Source organism: Hypanus sabinus, chromosome 16 (assembly GCF_030144855.1).
Source record: "Hypanus sabinus isolate sHypSab1 chromosome 16, sHypSab1.hap1, whole genome shotgun sequence".
NCBI classification, from domain to species: domain Eukaryota; kingdom Metazoa; phylum Chordata; class Chondrichthyes; order Myliobatiformes; family Dasyatidae; genus Hypanus; species Hypanus sabinus.
Window position 1 is genome coordinate 26,787,970 of NC_082721.1, and position 13,063 is coordinate 26,801,032.

Here is a 13,063-nt window from a genome sequence, read left to right on the forward strand (position 1 = left end):
CCACATCACTGATTTTAGACACAATTTCATAAGGACCATGAAATCTAGCTTGTAAAGGATTTGTCTGCACTGGGAAAAGAACCAACACCTTATCTCCAGGCTTAAACATCCTCATCCTAGCTTCTTTATCATACCAAGTCTTCATTTTCTCCTGAGCCAACTTTAAATTTTCCGTGGCTAAGCTACAAGCTGCATGTAACCTGTCCTTAAATTTCAAAACATAGTCCAACAAATTAGTGTATACTTCCTTACTAATCCACTGCGGAGAATATGAGTGAGGTAGTTAATGAGTACTTTGCTTCTGTATTTACCAAGGAAAAGGGTCCAGGAGATCAGTGCTGAGTGTATAAATATGTTAAGATGTTTATAGAGGTCAAGGAGGAGGAAGTGTTGGGATTCCTAATGAATATTAAGGTGGATAAATCCCCAGGGCTTGATGGGATTTAACCCCAGGTTATTGAAGGAGGCAAGTGACGAGATTGCTGGGACCTTGACCTCTATCTATGTGTTCTCTCTAGCCACAGATGAGGTCCCAGAGGACTGGTGAGTGGCTAATGTTGTATCTTTATTTAAGAATGGAACAAGGGAAAATCTTGAGAACTATAGATCAGTGAGCCTCACATCAGTTGTAGGGAAATAGCTGGAGAAAATTCTTTGGGATAGGATATAGGAGGATTTGGAACTCATGGCTTAATTAGGGAGAGCCAGCGTGGCTTTGTGTGTGGCAGTTCATGCCCCACCAATTTGACTGAGTTTTTTGACAAGGTAATGAGAGAGGTTGATGAAGGGAGGGCAATGAATGTTGTCTACATGGATTTCAGTAAGGCATCTGACAAAATTCCTCATGGGAGGCTAATCCAGAAGATTGAGATACATGGGGTCTGTGGCGAATTGGCTGTTTGGATTCAGAACTGGCCTGCGCATTGAAGACAGAGGGTAGTGGTTTAAGGCACTTTATTTGAGCTGGAGGTCTGTAATTAGTGGTGTTCCACACGGATATGCACTGGGACTTCTGTGATTAGTGATGTACATATGCAAATGACCTGGATGAAAATGTAGATGGGTTGGTTAGTAAGTTTGCAGATGATACCAAGATTGCTGGAGATGTGGATGGTGTAGAAGATTGGCAAAGAATACAGCACGATGTAGATTCAGTTGCAGAGGAATGGCAGATGGTTTAACCCAGATAAATGAGAGGAGTAGAACCTCAGTAGGGCAAATACAAGGAGACTGTACACTGCTGAGGGCAAGACCCTTAACAGTGCTGCTGAGCAGAGATCTTGGGGTGCAAGTTCATAGCTCCATGACAGTGGCTACACAGGTTAATAGGGTGGTTAAGAAATCTCATGGAATGCTTGCTATTATTAGCCCAGGCCTTGAGTTCAAAAGTCAAGAGGTAATGTTGCAACTTTATAACACCCTGGTTAGGCCACATCTGGTGTACTGCATACAGTTCTGGATACAGCAAACTATAGGAAGGATGTTGAGGCTTTGGAGAGGGGGCAGAAGAGGTTCACCAGGATGCTGCCTGGTTTAGAGGGCGTGTGCTATCATGAGAGGCTGGATAAACGTGTTGTTTTCTTTGGAGCAGCAGAGGCTGAGGGCAGAGCTGATAAAGGTTTATAAGATTATGAGAGGCATAGATAGAGTGGACAGGGGGTATCTGTTTCCCAGAGGGCATGCATTGAAGGTGAGAGTGGGGGGTGTAGGTTCAAGGGGGATGTGAGGGGTAAGTTTTTTACTCAGTGGTGGATGCCTGGAATGTGCTGTCCAGTATGGTGGTCGAAGCAAATACATTAGAGGCTTGGTAAGAGACGTTTGGATAGGCACATGGATGAAAGGAAGATGGAGGGATATGGACATGGAGTAGGTAGGAGGGATTAGTGTTTGGGTGTTTTTGATTTGCTTTCTAGCTGGTTTGGCACAGCATTGTGGGCTGAATGGCCAGTTCCCATGCTGTTATATTTTCTAATTCTGCTGCAGTCTGAGGAGCGGTGCTCTGGTTTCCTCCCACATTCCAAGGACGTGCAGGTTCGGGTTAGTAAGCTGACGGCATGCCATGACAACGCTAGCGTATCCTCAGACCGCGTTGGTCACTGACGGAAATGATGCATTTCACTGTATGTTTCGATGTACACGTGACAAATGAAGCTAATCTTTCTTTATCTTTGGAATAGTCAAAAAGGTAATGGTCTGGTCTGACCTCCAAAGTGGGAGAAGAGGTGAAAATGTGTCTTTTGGTGGGATCGTATTGCAAGTTCTGGTTGCGGGCAAAACTAAAGCACATAGGAGAAATGGTGAGAGACCCAACAACTATGGTTTAAAAAAAACCACACAAATACATGTCAGTGGTGCTAACAGAAAGAGAAAGGAATCCTCACAGAAAGCAGAAAAAGAGCAGGTGTAGTCCACTCAAGTTCATTTCTCTCTCTCTCTTTCACACAATACGAAACTATGCTTTTTGTTGTTCATGAAGAACAGGCACTTTTGCCCACAATGTTGTGCATAACTAATGAAGCCCAATCAACTCAGATACTTCTGCCTGCATGTGGTCCACATTCCTCCATTCTCTGCACGTGCGTGTGTTCATCCATGAGCCTCGAATACTTCCACATTGTGTGCCTCCAGTGCTGCTCCTGGCACCACATCCCAGATATCCAACATGCCCTGCATTGAACTTGCCTTAAATGCCTACCTTCTAGTATTAGATATTTCCCTGGGCAAAAGACACCAGCTGTCTACTGCGTGGCTGTGATAAACTTAAAAATGTATATCATGTCTCTCCTTAGCCACATCCCTCCGGAGATAACAAACCTAGCTTCTGCAACCTCTCGTGTTATCACCTCCTGTCTCTGATCCAGGCACCATCGTGGCAAACCTCTCCCACATCCTCTGCAAAGCCTTGACATCCTTCCTATAGATTATCCCTCTCCATCATGTCTAGTTGATAGCAAATATACCCCAATTTTGAAATTTGCTCAACTTACTGCCCATTACATCAGCGGCACTTAGAACCGTAATGGAGGTCCTCCATTCTTGGTGGCGTTCAGGGCTTCCTTCATTGTGTCAGTAACTTCCACTGGGTTTTCCCTACTGTCAGTCACTCAAGTCCCGGGTGGAGACTCAGGAATACCGTCACACTCAGATGTAGAAGGATTCTTCATTGCTGTTCCCATAATAATTTTGTTTCAGCAGTCGGGGTTGTTAGCCCTGAACCTGGAGGACTGGTGGACCACGCTAAGTCTGGCCTCTACCCTTTGACCTGTTTGGCATCAGTGATCCAATTAAGAGCCAAACCATAGTCTCACAAGTCTGACATAGCTCTCTGGGTCATTGAGGAATGCAAGCCTCCAAACCAAAGGACAAGGTTGTGGTCCACTTGGAGGGAATTTGCATGTGGACTAGACAAAATAGATCCAATGGGCTGAATGGCCTATTGGGTCTATAAAAAGTCCTTGATGCTTCATTGAGTCTCTCTCCTTGGCTCTCCCATCCCCTCTGTAGAAGACAAAACAGTGCCAGAAGTTGGTTTGGAGTCATTTTTATTGCTTGGTTCAGTGTACAACGCAAATGTCACCTCAGAATAGCAAACACCATCAACATTCGGGTAAATACAAATCCATGAACAGACCTCTTGAGCTCCTTCAGCATCTCAAATTTAGAGCCCTTGACCCATCCGGAACTCTCAGGCCTCTGGCAGGTGTCATAGTGTTAGAAGCAAGAAGAAAAACAAATGCAACCAAGTAAAGGCTCATTCTGAAAAAGAATCCCTAGCTAATCTATGTATATGTACAGTTCATAATATCACCAATAATATCTAAGTTTCCAGACTATCTGATACAGTCAGTCAAGGGGAAACTTACTTAACACTATGGATTCCCTGGATACATTCACAATGTTTTCTCAGATTTTCAAGTTTTTGATGAGATCTTAGAAAGTTAATTTTACTTTTCTTCCATGGTGTAAGTTGGAAAGAAAACACTTTGAATAAAATTACCTTTTTAAGATCAAAGTGCTTGGTAGTAAAGGACAAGGAGAGTGGGGGTGCAGAAATTTGTTACACCTGTTTAGAAAGTGGACACCTCCCAAGCATGGCACCAAATAATCCTTCAGTTCACTCACTTGACCCCATTTAGTCAGGTCCTGGACTATGGCTGGGACTAATCTGTAGAGTGGTATTGTATTGTAGCACAGCTCGACCCATTTGGTATAATTTTATCCAATTATAATTGCAATTTTTTGAACTTTCTGGAGCAGGCAATGATTGGAGAAGGTGAGACATTGGCAATTAAATCAGACCTTCAAGATCCCCATTGTACAGTCAGCACAAGGCTAAAATCTCAATTGAGTAAAACATCCCAAATTATCCAATTATGCAAATCTCTCCTCTTACTCACTAGGCATCAGGGAAACATGCGGGAGCATTCTTAAAGTGTATGTGTTTGTATAACTATTCTCAAACAAGTGCTTTACACACAACACAACAAAATCCAAAAAACAGTGCAACAAAGCCCAACCAGCAACTCCTTCCTGGGTGGTTCTAGTGATTTCAGACAAGAACATAGTGCAAAAAAATTTATACATTCTTCATGCTTACTGAGCATTGACAATCTCTGGGACAGTAGCTCGTAACTGCTATCGAGAGAAGTGACAAGGACAATGAAACATAAAACTTTTCTCCCTCCTTTCGAACTTCATAACTTAGGAAGTCCACTGGCAAAAAATGGAGAATGTGATCGGATAAGCAAAAAAAAACATTTTGTTTTCGAATTAGCTACGTAGGGGCATCTCTGGAGAATGGATCAATGCAAGGAATGTGAAAGCAACGTGGTCCCAGATTGGAGATCATATGACAAAACCTCGAGGAAAAACCCCAGTGTTGACAACTCAATTTAAATAATAACAGCACAAAACATATGTCAAATAAAAATAAAGCACCCAATCGTTATAGTGGTCAGAGTAGGAACTTAGAGATAAAATCCAGGATCATCTCAAATCATTGTTTAATAGGAAAGGAGGAGAGCAGCGGGAACAGTGCCGTCCAGGCCCAGAACAAATCGGCAACAGTGGTTCTGGAGAGAGGCGGGCACCTCCAGTTCTAAGTAAGGACAGCGGGAGACCACTTAGTCTGGAAGAGACCAAGTTTCCACTTAACTGTTAGAGGCCTAGTGACAGAGTTCAGGCCAATGATACAGCAGGCTTTGGCCCACACCACCCAAACAACCTCTGTTAATGTCCACAGTAGCAAATGTCTCAGATAGCTCTGGAAGTTTAATCCACATGAATGCTATATACAGTATAAGCAAAAAAAAAAGAATATATCTCTTTAATTATCTCACAGACAAACATTGCAATTGAGACACAAAATGGGAGAAGTAGACTGCCATTCAGGCCACGAAGAGCCAGTTTAACATCTGATTGGCTGCGAGGAAGCGGGGAAATGTTCTGTGGAGCAACGGTGGGAAGCAAGTGTAGAAGGCACCATGAGGAAAGCTGCCCCTGTATTTGGGCAGCTTTAGCACCAGCACAGACCTCAGTCTGGGAGAAACATTCCTGAGCGTTGGGAGTCAGGATTGTTTTATTTCCTGACTTCCCACCCCTGCCTCAATGAATCCCAATCGCCCTTCAAGCTTAATTTCTATCTGCCCCATAGCTGGAGCCATTTAGTTTAACTATCAGCCAGAACTCTTTCCTTTTCATACTGAAGGAACCTCAAAAGTAATCTTAATAACAAATACAGGACACCTCTAGGAACAGTTAGAATTATTCATCTTATATAAAGCACCAAACCTGCAAGTCAGAGTCAGAATCTTCACAACGCTTCCCATTCACAGTGAGCAGGTAGAGAGCAGCAGCTCAGAACACAGCCAGGAGACAGTTCAGTAAAATAAATTTCATCTGGTGCCAGCCCTCGTCCATGGTGTGACTGTCACTGAGGGCACAGGACCCCATAATGCTGTCTGTCCGCTCCTCTTCCTAGGATGCCGGCCCTCACTATGGTATAGATATAAACTCACTGACTTGGCCCAAGACCATCTATTATGCAGAAGCTGAAGCAATGAATTGCAGGTGGGGTCTTCAACCAACAGGAGGCGTCACATCCCCTCTAAACATCTCTCCGAGAAAAACAGAAATCCACTTACTGTGGGGCTGTGGGTAAGGACTAATTAGAGACAGTTATAGAATTCTTATTGAAGCTGGACAGACCAGGGACTTTCGAGTGTGTTTGTAGAATTTCTTGCTGCCCAGCACCGGCACACAAATTACCTAGAGTCTACCTGAATTCCAGTTAGCACCAGCCTTGCCAATTTTAAACTCCCATTGTGTGGGCACCACAATTCAATGCTAAAACATCACACTGATTAAAACCTAGCAAACACAGCCAATAAGACTGCAGTTCAGATACAATCAGACTCCGTCCTGACAAACTAAACTTTGTGGTCAATGATTCTGTAAAGAATAAAGATGTCAGCTTTCCAGGTGTCCTGGAATCTCCCGTCATTAAAAATTAAAATTAAATTTCCCACATAACCAACATCCAGTTAAAGATCCAGAATTCTCAAAATAAAACATATGAAACGTGAAAATTTATCACGCCAGTTTGTTGGTTGTTTCAGATATTGTAATTCAGTGTTTGAAAATATTACGCTAGCACCCTTTGTCCTCTTACTCTGAAGTCAAAGAGTCTGGAATCCTTCAAGTCGTTATTCATGTGGAATGAACGCTCCCTGGGAACATGAGAACACAGGTGGCAGGGAGTGAAAGGGGTCTCTCATTCACTTCAGAACAGGCTGGTATCGTGATCGGCAGCATGGTTTGCACCACAAAGCATTCAGCTCCAGACGACTGCATGATGAAATAAACCAAATCCCCGATATTCCATTGTGCTCCAGTAAAAGAAATGCAGGGACTCTCCCAACTGTAGAATCCAGCATACTCAGCAAAGGGTTATTTCAGAGTCTGGGTGATAGCGGGGAGAGAAGAGCGAGTAGGGGGAAAGATTGAAAATTATGTTCAGACAGTGAATCTGAGCATTTCTTGATTCTGTCTCACAGCGTTTGCCAGTTTTCTGGGGCAAGAGTCTGAGACCAATGGATGAGCAACTTTAAATACAATCACAAAAATTCAAATCTTGGGGAAGCATGATGAAATTTTGTTCAGCATTTTCCTGGAATGGAGATACCTTCTGAGATAAAGATTGGAGAATTGGTAATGAAGTCATGGAGTCCACTGGCCGATGAATGAAATTCCTGACCACTGGAAACTGTAGAGTCTCTCAAACAGATCCTGCACACCACTCCCAGATGGACACACGGTGTATCTACACATGGGTACGTGACCAGTGAAGAACGCTGCACTAGCACCCTGCAAAGTATTTGCCTAGAGAGGAAGATAAATCAGAACATAAATTATATTTGCAGGAACTGTGATACCTGGTGGTACACACGGATGAAAATGTCAGGGCAGGTTGTGTAACGAGGCTAAGACAGACATGCCGGAACTTCAGCTTTATAGGGACAAAAGGGTATAAGAGCAACGAAGTTGTGAGTTGGTCACAGCTGGAATAATGAGTCCACTTCTGAGTGTCACACTGTAGAAAAGACATGAAGGCTTCGGAAAGGGTGGAAAAAAGTTATAAAAATGGTTTTAATAATTTTAATTATACTGATAAACTGGAGAAGCTGGGGTTACTTTCCTAGGAACAGAAGAGGTATGAAAGGAGCTGATGGAGGTCATTTAAAATCAAGAAGTGTCCAGACAGCTGATAGAGACTGTTCACATTGGTGAAAGGGCCAAAAACCTGAGAACACAATGACGATTGGCAAGAGAACAAGGACTATCGTGAGGAAATGTCCTTGTTAAAAACCAACACGGGGAACAGTAGTCTGGGGTAATTGTGAATGTTTATTCAATTTGTCGTGTTGAAAAGTAAGCTGGATACGTAGATGAAAGAAAAGAATTTGCAAGGTGCTATGGAAAAGACATTGGAATGCATCTATCTGGATTGTTTACACAGAGTTGGTATGGACTTAACAGACTGAATGGCCTCTTCCTACACTATAACCATTCTGTGAACATCTTGTGACAAGGTACAGTGAAGGAATGGAGACTTACTGAATTTCCAATGACTGACATCAGCGTAGGGTCTTGACAGGAGACATTGTAGGTGAGACCTCATCCCTCACTTGAGGCAGGGTAGAGATCTAGATTTATAGCTCACAGATAATGCTTCAGTTCCTCAGACTGAATACCTACGTACCTGTAACTAGCTTCTTCTTGACCAGCGAGAGTCTGTACCCGTTGCCCACGAGACGGATATCAGCACCCGACATGGTGCTGCCCTCGCTCGTAAACTGCAGTGCCAAGGGTGAGGGCTTGTTTGGACCGTCAGAGACCTCCCAGCTGGCACACAGTGAGCCTTTTCCTGCAGAAGCCCAACAGAGCGGCAAGTCAGACAGTGACAGAGCCACGTGGCCAAAGTCTCATGCTGGATTTGGAGAGCCTTCCCTCCTCTGGATCTGCCTACACGTCCTACCACCTTGGGAAAGCAGGCAACAAAATCAGGGACCCCTGCCATCCGGGTCATGAATTTTCATCTCTTTTCTCCACCAGCAACAGCCCCTCCCACCGCACCTCATCTGGCAGAATATACAGAAACTTTAACATACATACCACCAGCCTCAGAGAGACCAGACTCTTGAACAGACCTTTTATATGAAGATAAACTTTTGATTTCTCAATCTACCTCATCATGGCTTTGTCACTGTAATATTACATTCAGTATTCTGCTTATTTTTCCTTTTGTATGACTTATGTATTTGTGTATTGTATGATCTGTCTGAATGGCCCACAGGCAAAAGCTTTTCACTGTATCTCAGTATATGTGACAAAAATAAAAGAGTTACCAATTACCAGAAGGAATTGAATCTGTTAGAAAGTATTCAGCAGGCTGAACAGCAGAAATGGAGAAACTACTAAAATCTGTTCCTCTTTCTTCTCAGGTGCTCCCTGTCCTTTTGAGTATTTCTGGCATTTTCTCTTTATATTTTGGGGTTAGTCTCCAGGAGGATTCAGGACCTGATCAAGGTGGACAGCCCTGATCTCTGAATTGCCCCACGTAAATGGAATTGCTGGATTCACCCAAAGTCCCTTTGAGTTCTGATTACAGGTTCAATCCACCAACTCTGCAATGGAGGCGTGTGCTGTAGGAAAGACTGTTGTTTTCAAACAAAAGACAAGAAACAGGAGCAGGAAGAGGCCATTCTGCCCCTTTCACCTGTTCAATAACATCTTTGTCGATCTGTCACCTTGGAAACACATTTCAGTGTTAACTCATGTTCCTGAATTCTTGTAATGTTCCAAAACCATCTCTCTCTTTGCCATATTTTAACCCCTCCCATATATCCCTAGGAAAGGAACAAGGCAGAGGTTTTAATACACAGTCCCAAACCAATACGGTTTTTCCTCCCAAGTTGCAAAGTCTGTTACCTTCAGTTCCAGACTGGGCATTGATATCTGGAAGCTTCCATCGAAGTCGCTTCTGTTTTGAATTCCTTCAAAAAGAAAAGCAGGATGTCAACTTCTGAAGACCCACAGGGATAAAAGCTCTATCACTGGAACCGTCACTTCAAATAGCGGAGCCCCAAGCTCTTGCGTTCTGTCCCATACCTCTTCAACCCTACCTTTAAAATACTCATTAAAACTCACTCCTACAACAAACCTTCAATTGTGTAATCTGATGCTACTTTAGATGGTTACAACGTCAAAGTTTGTTAGTTAATTGTTGGTGAAGCTTCACTCGCTGTAGGTATTGTGTAACTGGATGTCAGTGTTTGTGGTGATGTCCTCACAGTTGCAAGAGTTGCATTGCTATCTGTAGGTGGGATTAGTGGAGGGCAAGCACAGATTAAATGCCCTCAGAGGGGGAAGCTAAAGGAGTGAGGGGCTTGATCTGCTTCTCAAACAGCATAGGCATATGCACTACCAAGAGCAACAGCCACTGAGGTCCCACCGGAAGAGTTGTTGATTGGGGCCCTCACCAGGCAGCAGGCGGATGGGACTGGATATTTCGCATTGTTCCTTCCAGCGGCATCAGAGCGTGCAAGTTGCTCAGCCCCACGGCTGTGCTCTCCCCGGCGTACTCGTAATCCATCACGACCTCCGTGCGAGCGGGCTCGCACTTCCAACGAGCGGCAACCCTCAGGGGGACGGCTGGGCAGTCGGCTGCCGAAACCTGTGGGGCGTGCACGAGGGGGGCATCACTGAGAGGTAAACCAGGACCACAACCCTCCCAATCGCTGTGGCATCCGTCACGTTAATACCCATTCCCCACTCCACTCCTCATCCCTCTCTCCCCCACTCAAGGTTCTATCTCCCCTTGACCTTTCCTGTCTCCTCTAACCCTCTAAACTGTCCCTCCCTCCAACAACTCTTCTTCCTCCTATCCCCTCTTCCTTCCCCCAATTACCATAGCCCTTCTTTGTCAATGACATCCTCATGGAAGTAAAAATTTATTGGACATGACTAAGATGATGGTGTGCCCATAATTACTGTCCCTCAAGCCTGCTAAACCATTCTATTTGAACAGGACTACCTTGTGCTTCAGGAAGGCTGCTTATTACATGTGTGATTGTTTTGAAACATTGGATGATGTTCCAATGGGTGCTGCTGCAGTACTTTTTTTTTCTCTGTACCTGGTACTTGAGGAGACTTATGTTGTAGTAGGAAGCGTCTGGGTTCTCCGAGGCCTGTTTCTGTAGCTGCGCTGTGAGGGCAGGCATGTTCAGCCAGAAATCTTTCACGTAAGAGTCACTCTGCGACAGATCACTGCACAGAGACAAGAATCAGACTGCAGACAAGATGGAACAGAGACCACTACCTTACAGGAGACCCCCATCATTGCCAAAATTAAGCCACCAATCTTCCCTGCTGCCAACTCTTGACTCCTCATTATGCTGTTTCCATTCCTCAATGAGTAAAGCACTTCCTCATCCCCAATACAGCAAGCCCTCGTGATAGATCTGCCAGCCGTATCTGAGGATACCCTCTCCCCAATGTTCAAAGTGGATTCTATCTTGTCCTCTTTGTTTCCTGCAGAATACATTCTGACTTATTTGCAGGAAGAGGCACTTTAGCCCCTCAAGCTCATTTTAAATTAATTTGTAGAATGGATCCTCTACTGCTGAATTCCAAGCAGCGACTTTTCCTCTACCACCTCAACGTCCAACATAAATCCTAAAAATTCTATTTTAATTGTCCCTTTCAGGAATAATATTGGACGTTGAGACTTTTAATCCTAAAAGAGTCAATTGACCCATGCCCCCAGCCACAATAAGTTTTGGGACATGTTTTAGATTTCCACTGCCTCTTGGTTAAAGAAATAGCCTCTATCATCAACTCCAAAAGTCCTGGCTCAAATTATAAACTCCACCAGTTTGCTCTGGATTATCCGAGAGAAAGCTAGATTTAATGCAGATTGCTCCTTAAAGTCTTCCAATTCAAGGGAAGGGAGCCAGGTCTGCTCAATGAACTCTAAATTTTACCATTTTATTGTTGTTCCGATAAACCTGCACTGTACACCTTTGAGCTCATTCTCGTCACCCCAAAATATGGAGGACAGAACTGCACCTCAGTGCTCTCGGAGGTGTCCATTCAGAGCTCTGTGTGACTGTTAAAAGTTCCTCTTCCTGCCATTCAAAGCTCTTGAGATAAGGCCAACATTTCAGATTCCCTTTTGATTGAAACAGACTTTTTGGCTCAAGCAGTCCATGACTGTTCATTGTTCAGTCTCCCTTGCACCATATCACTGATTCTCTCCATTCCTTCCCCTTTCATGTGATTATCCAGTTTTCCCTTAAAATACTGCATTGCTTTTCATCTTAACAGTTCCCTGTGAAAATGTGTTTCGTGCTCTCACCATTTTCTAGAGAAAGAAATTTCTTTTAAAATCGCTGATTAATCCATTAATGAATTCACTAGACTATTAGTTCTAGTTCTATCAACAAAAAATATCTATTCTATCAAAATGTTTCAGACTTAGAAAACTCTATCAAGATGAAACCTCAGCATTCCCTCTTCTACAGAAAAGATCTTCAGGCTGTTCACTCCCTCCTGAAACTAGTATCAAAATTACAATTTCTTCATGATAATCAACATTGCGATTTCTATAAACTTGTCTTGGTATAACATCGTTCTATTACATGGAGTACAGTGTCTAAGTCTAACCACATTTATTCCAGGTAATTACTTTTTAGGATGTTGTAAACTTGGATACCCAAATCTCCACCACAGTTCCAAGTTTCATGAGCTATACCTCTGCTGGCTTGGACAGCTTTAGCGTTTACAAAGATGAAGTTTATAGGGCTGCAGTCATGAGTCCAATCAACCTGCCCGCAGTTCTCACCTGTACAGAAGCTGGGTGTGGGGCAGAAACTGGCTGATCCGGTTGGCATTCAAAAGCCTGAAGCTGATGACAGCAGGGGATGGATTCCCAGTGAAAATCCGCACTATTCCGGCGGGAAAGGACATGGTGACATCTCCGGTCAACTTTACGATAACACTGTGGAAGACAGCAACGTCAATAATCCCACCACAGAATGCACAGAGTCAAACAACTGCGCTTGGTTCTCAAGTTCAGGAGATTGAAAGGATTTACTCTCTAGACTTCTCCAGCTTCAACTCTGCTCCCCAAATCCAAACCCTTAATTTTGTTATCAGCAGACTCAACTAACATTTAATAATTGGCAGTTTATTTAAAACTCTGTCTCGATTCACATTGAGCTTGTTCCCCCATCAACCGTTAACTTTGTCCTGTAAAATTCTCACCCTTCCTTCCAGATCTATGGTACCTGTATCCTTACTTTCTCATCAAACCCTCCAGCCCTTCATCTCTCGGTCCTCTAATTCTAGACTGCCATCACTCTAATCACTGGCCTGCTTACTGCTGCCTGAGCCCTCACCTCTAAAATGCCCCCAGTAAACACATCCCTCTGTACTTTTTTCCTCCATTAAAATTCACCTGCAAACCTTTGACTTTGATTACAAATAAGAGAAAATCTGCAGA

The 13,063-nt window shown here is 43.7% G+C and overlaps 1 protein-coding gene across 1 annotated transcript in view; it reads right to left on the reverse strand.

Moving 5' to 3' along the window:
• Window positions 1-3,525: 3,525 nt before the first annotated feature.
• Window positions 3,526-13,063, reverse strand: part of LOC132406135 (F-BAR domain only protein 2-like) — a 92,119-nt gene continuing 82,581 nt past the window's right edge. Inside the window, exons 22-27 of the mRNA XM_059991381.1 lie at window positions 12,404-12,559; window positions 10,695-10,827; window positions 10,041-10,234; window positions 9,490-9,554; window positions 8,261-8,425; window positions 3,526-7,380 (exon numbers count right to left, since the gene is read on the reverse strand). Coding sequence (XP_059847364.1) covers window positions 7,358-7,380; window positions 8,261-8,425; window positions 9,490-9,554; window positions 10,041-10,234; window positions 10,695-10,827; window positions 12,404-12,559 — 736 coding nt within the window. The 3' untranslated portion in view covers window positions 3,526-7,357. The remainder of the gene's footprint in view (window positions 7,381-8,260; window positions 8,426-9,489; window positions 9,555-10,040; window positions 10,235-10,694; window positions 10,828-12,403; window positions 12,560-13,063) is intronic.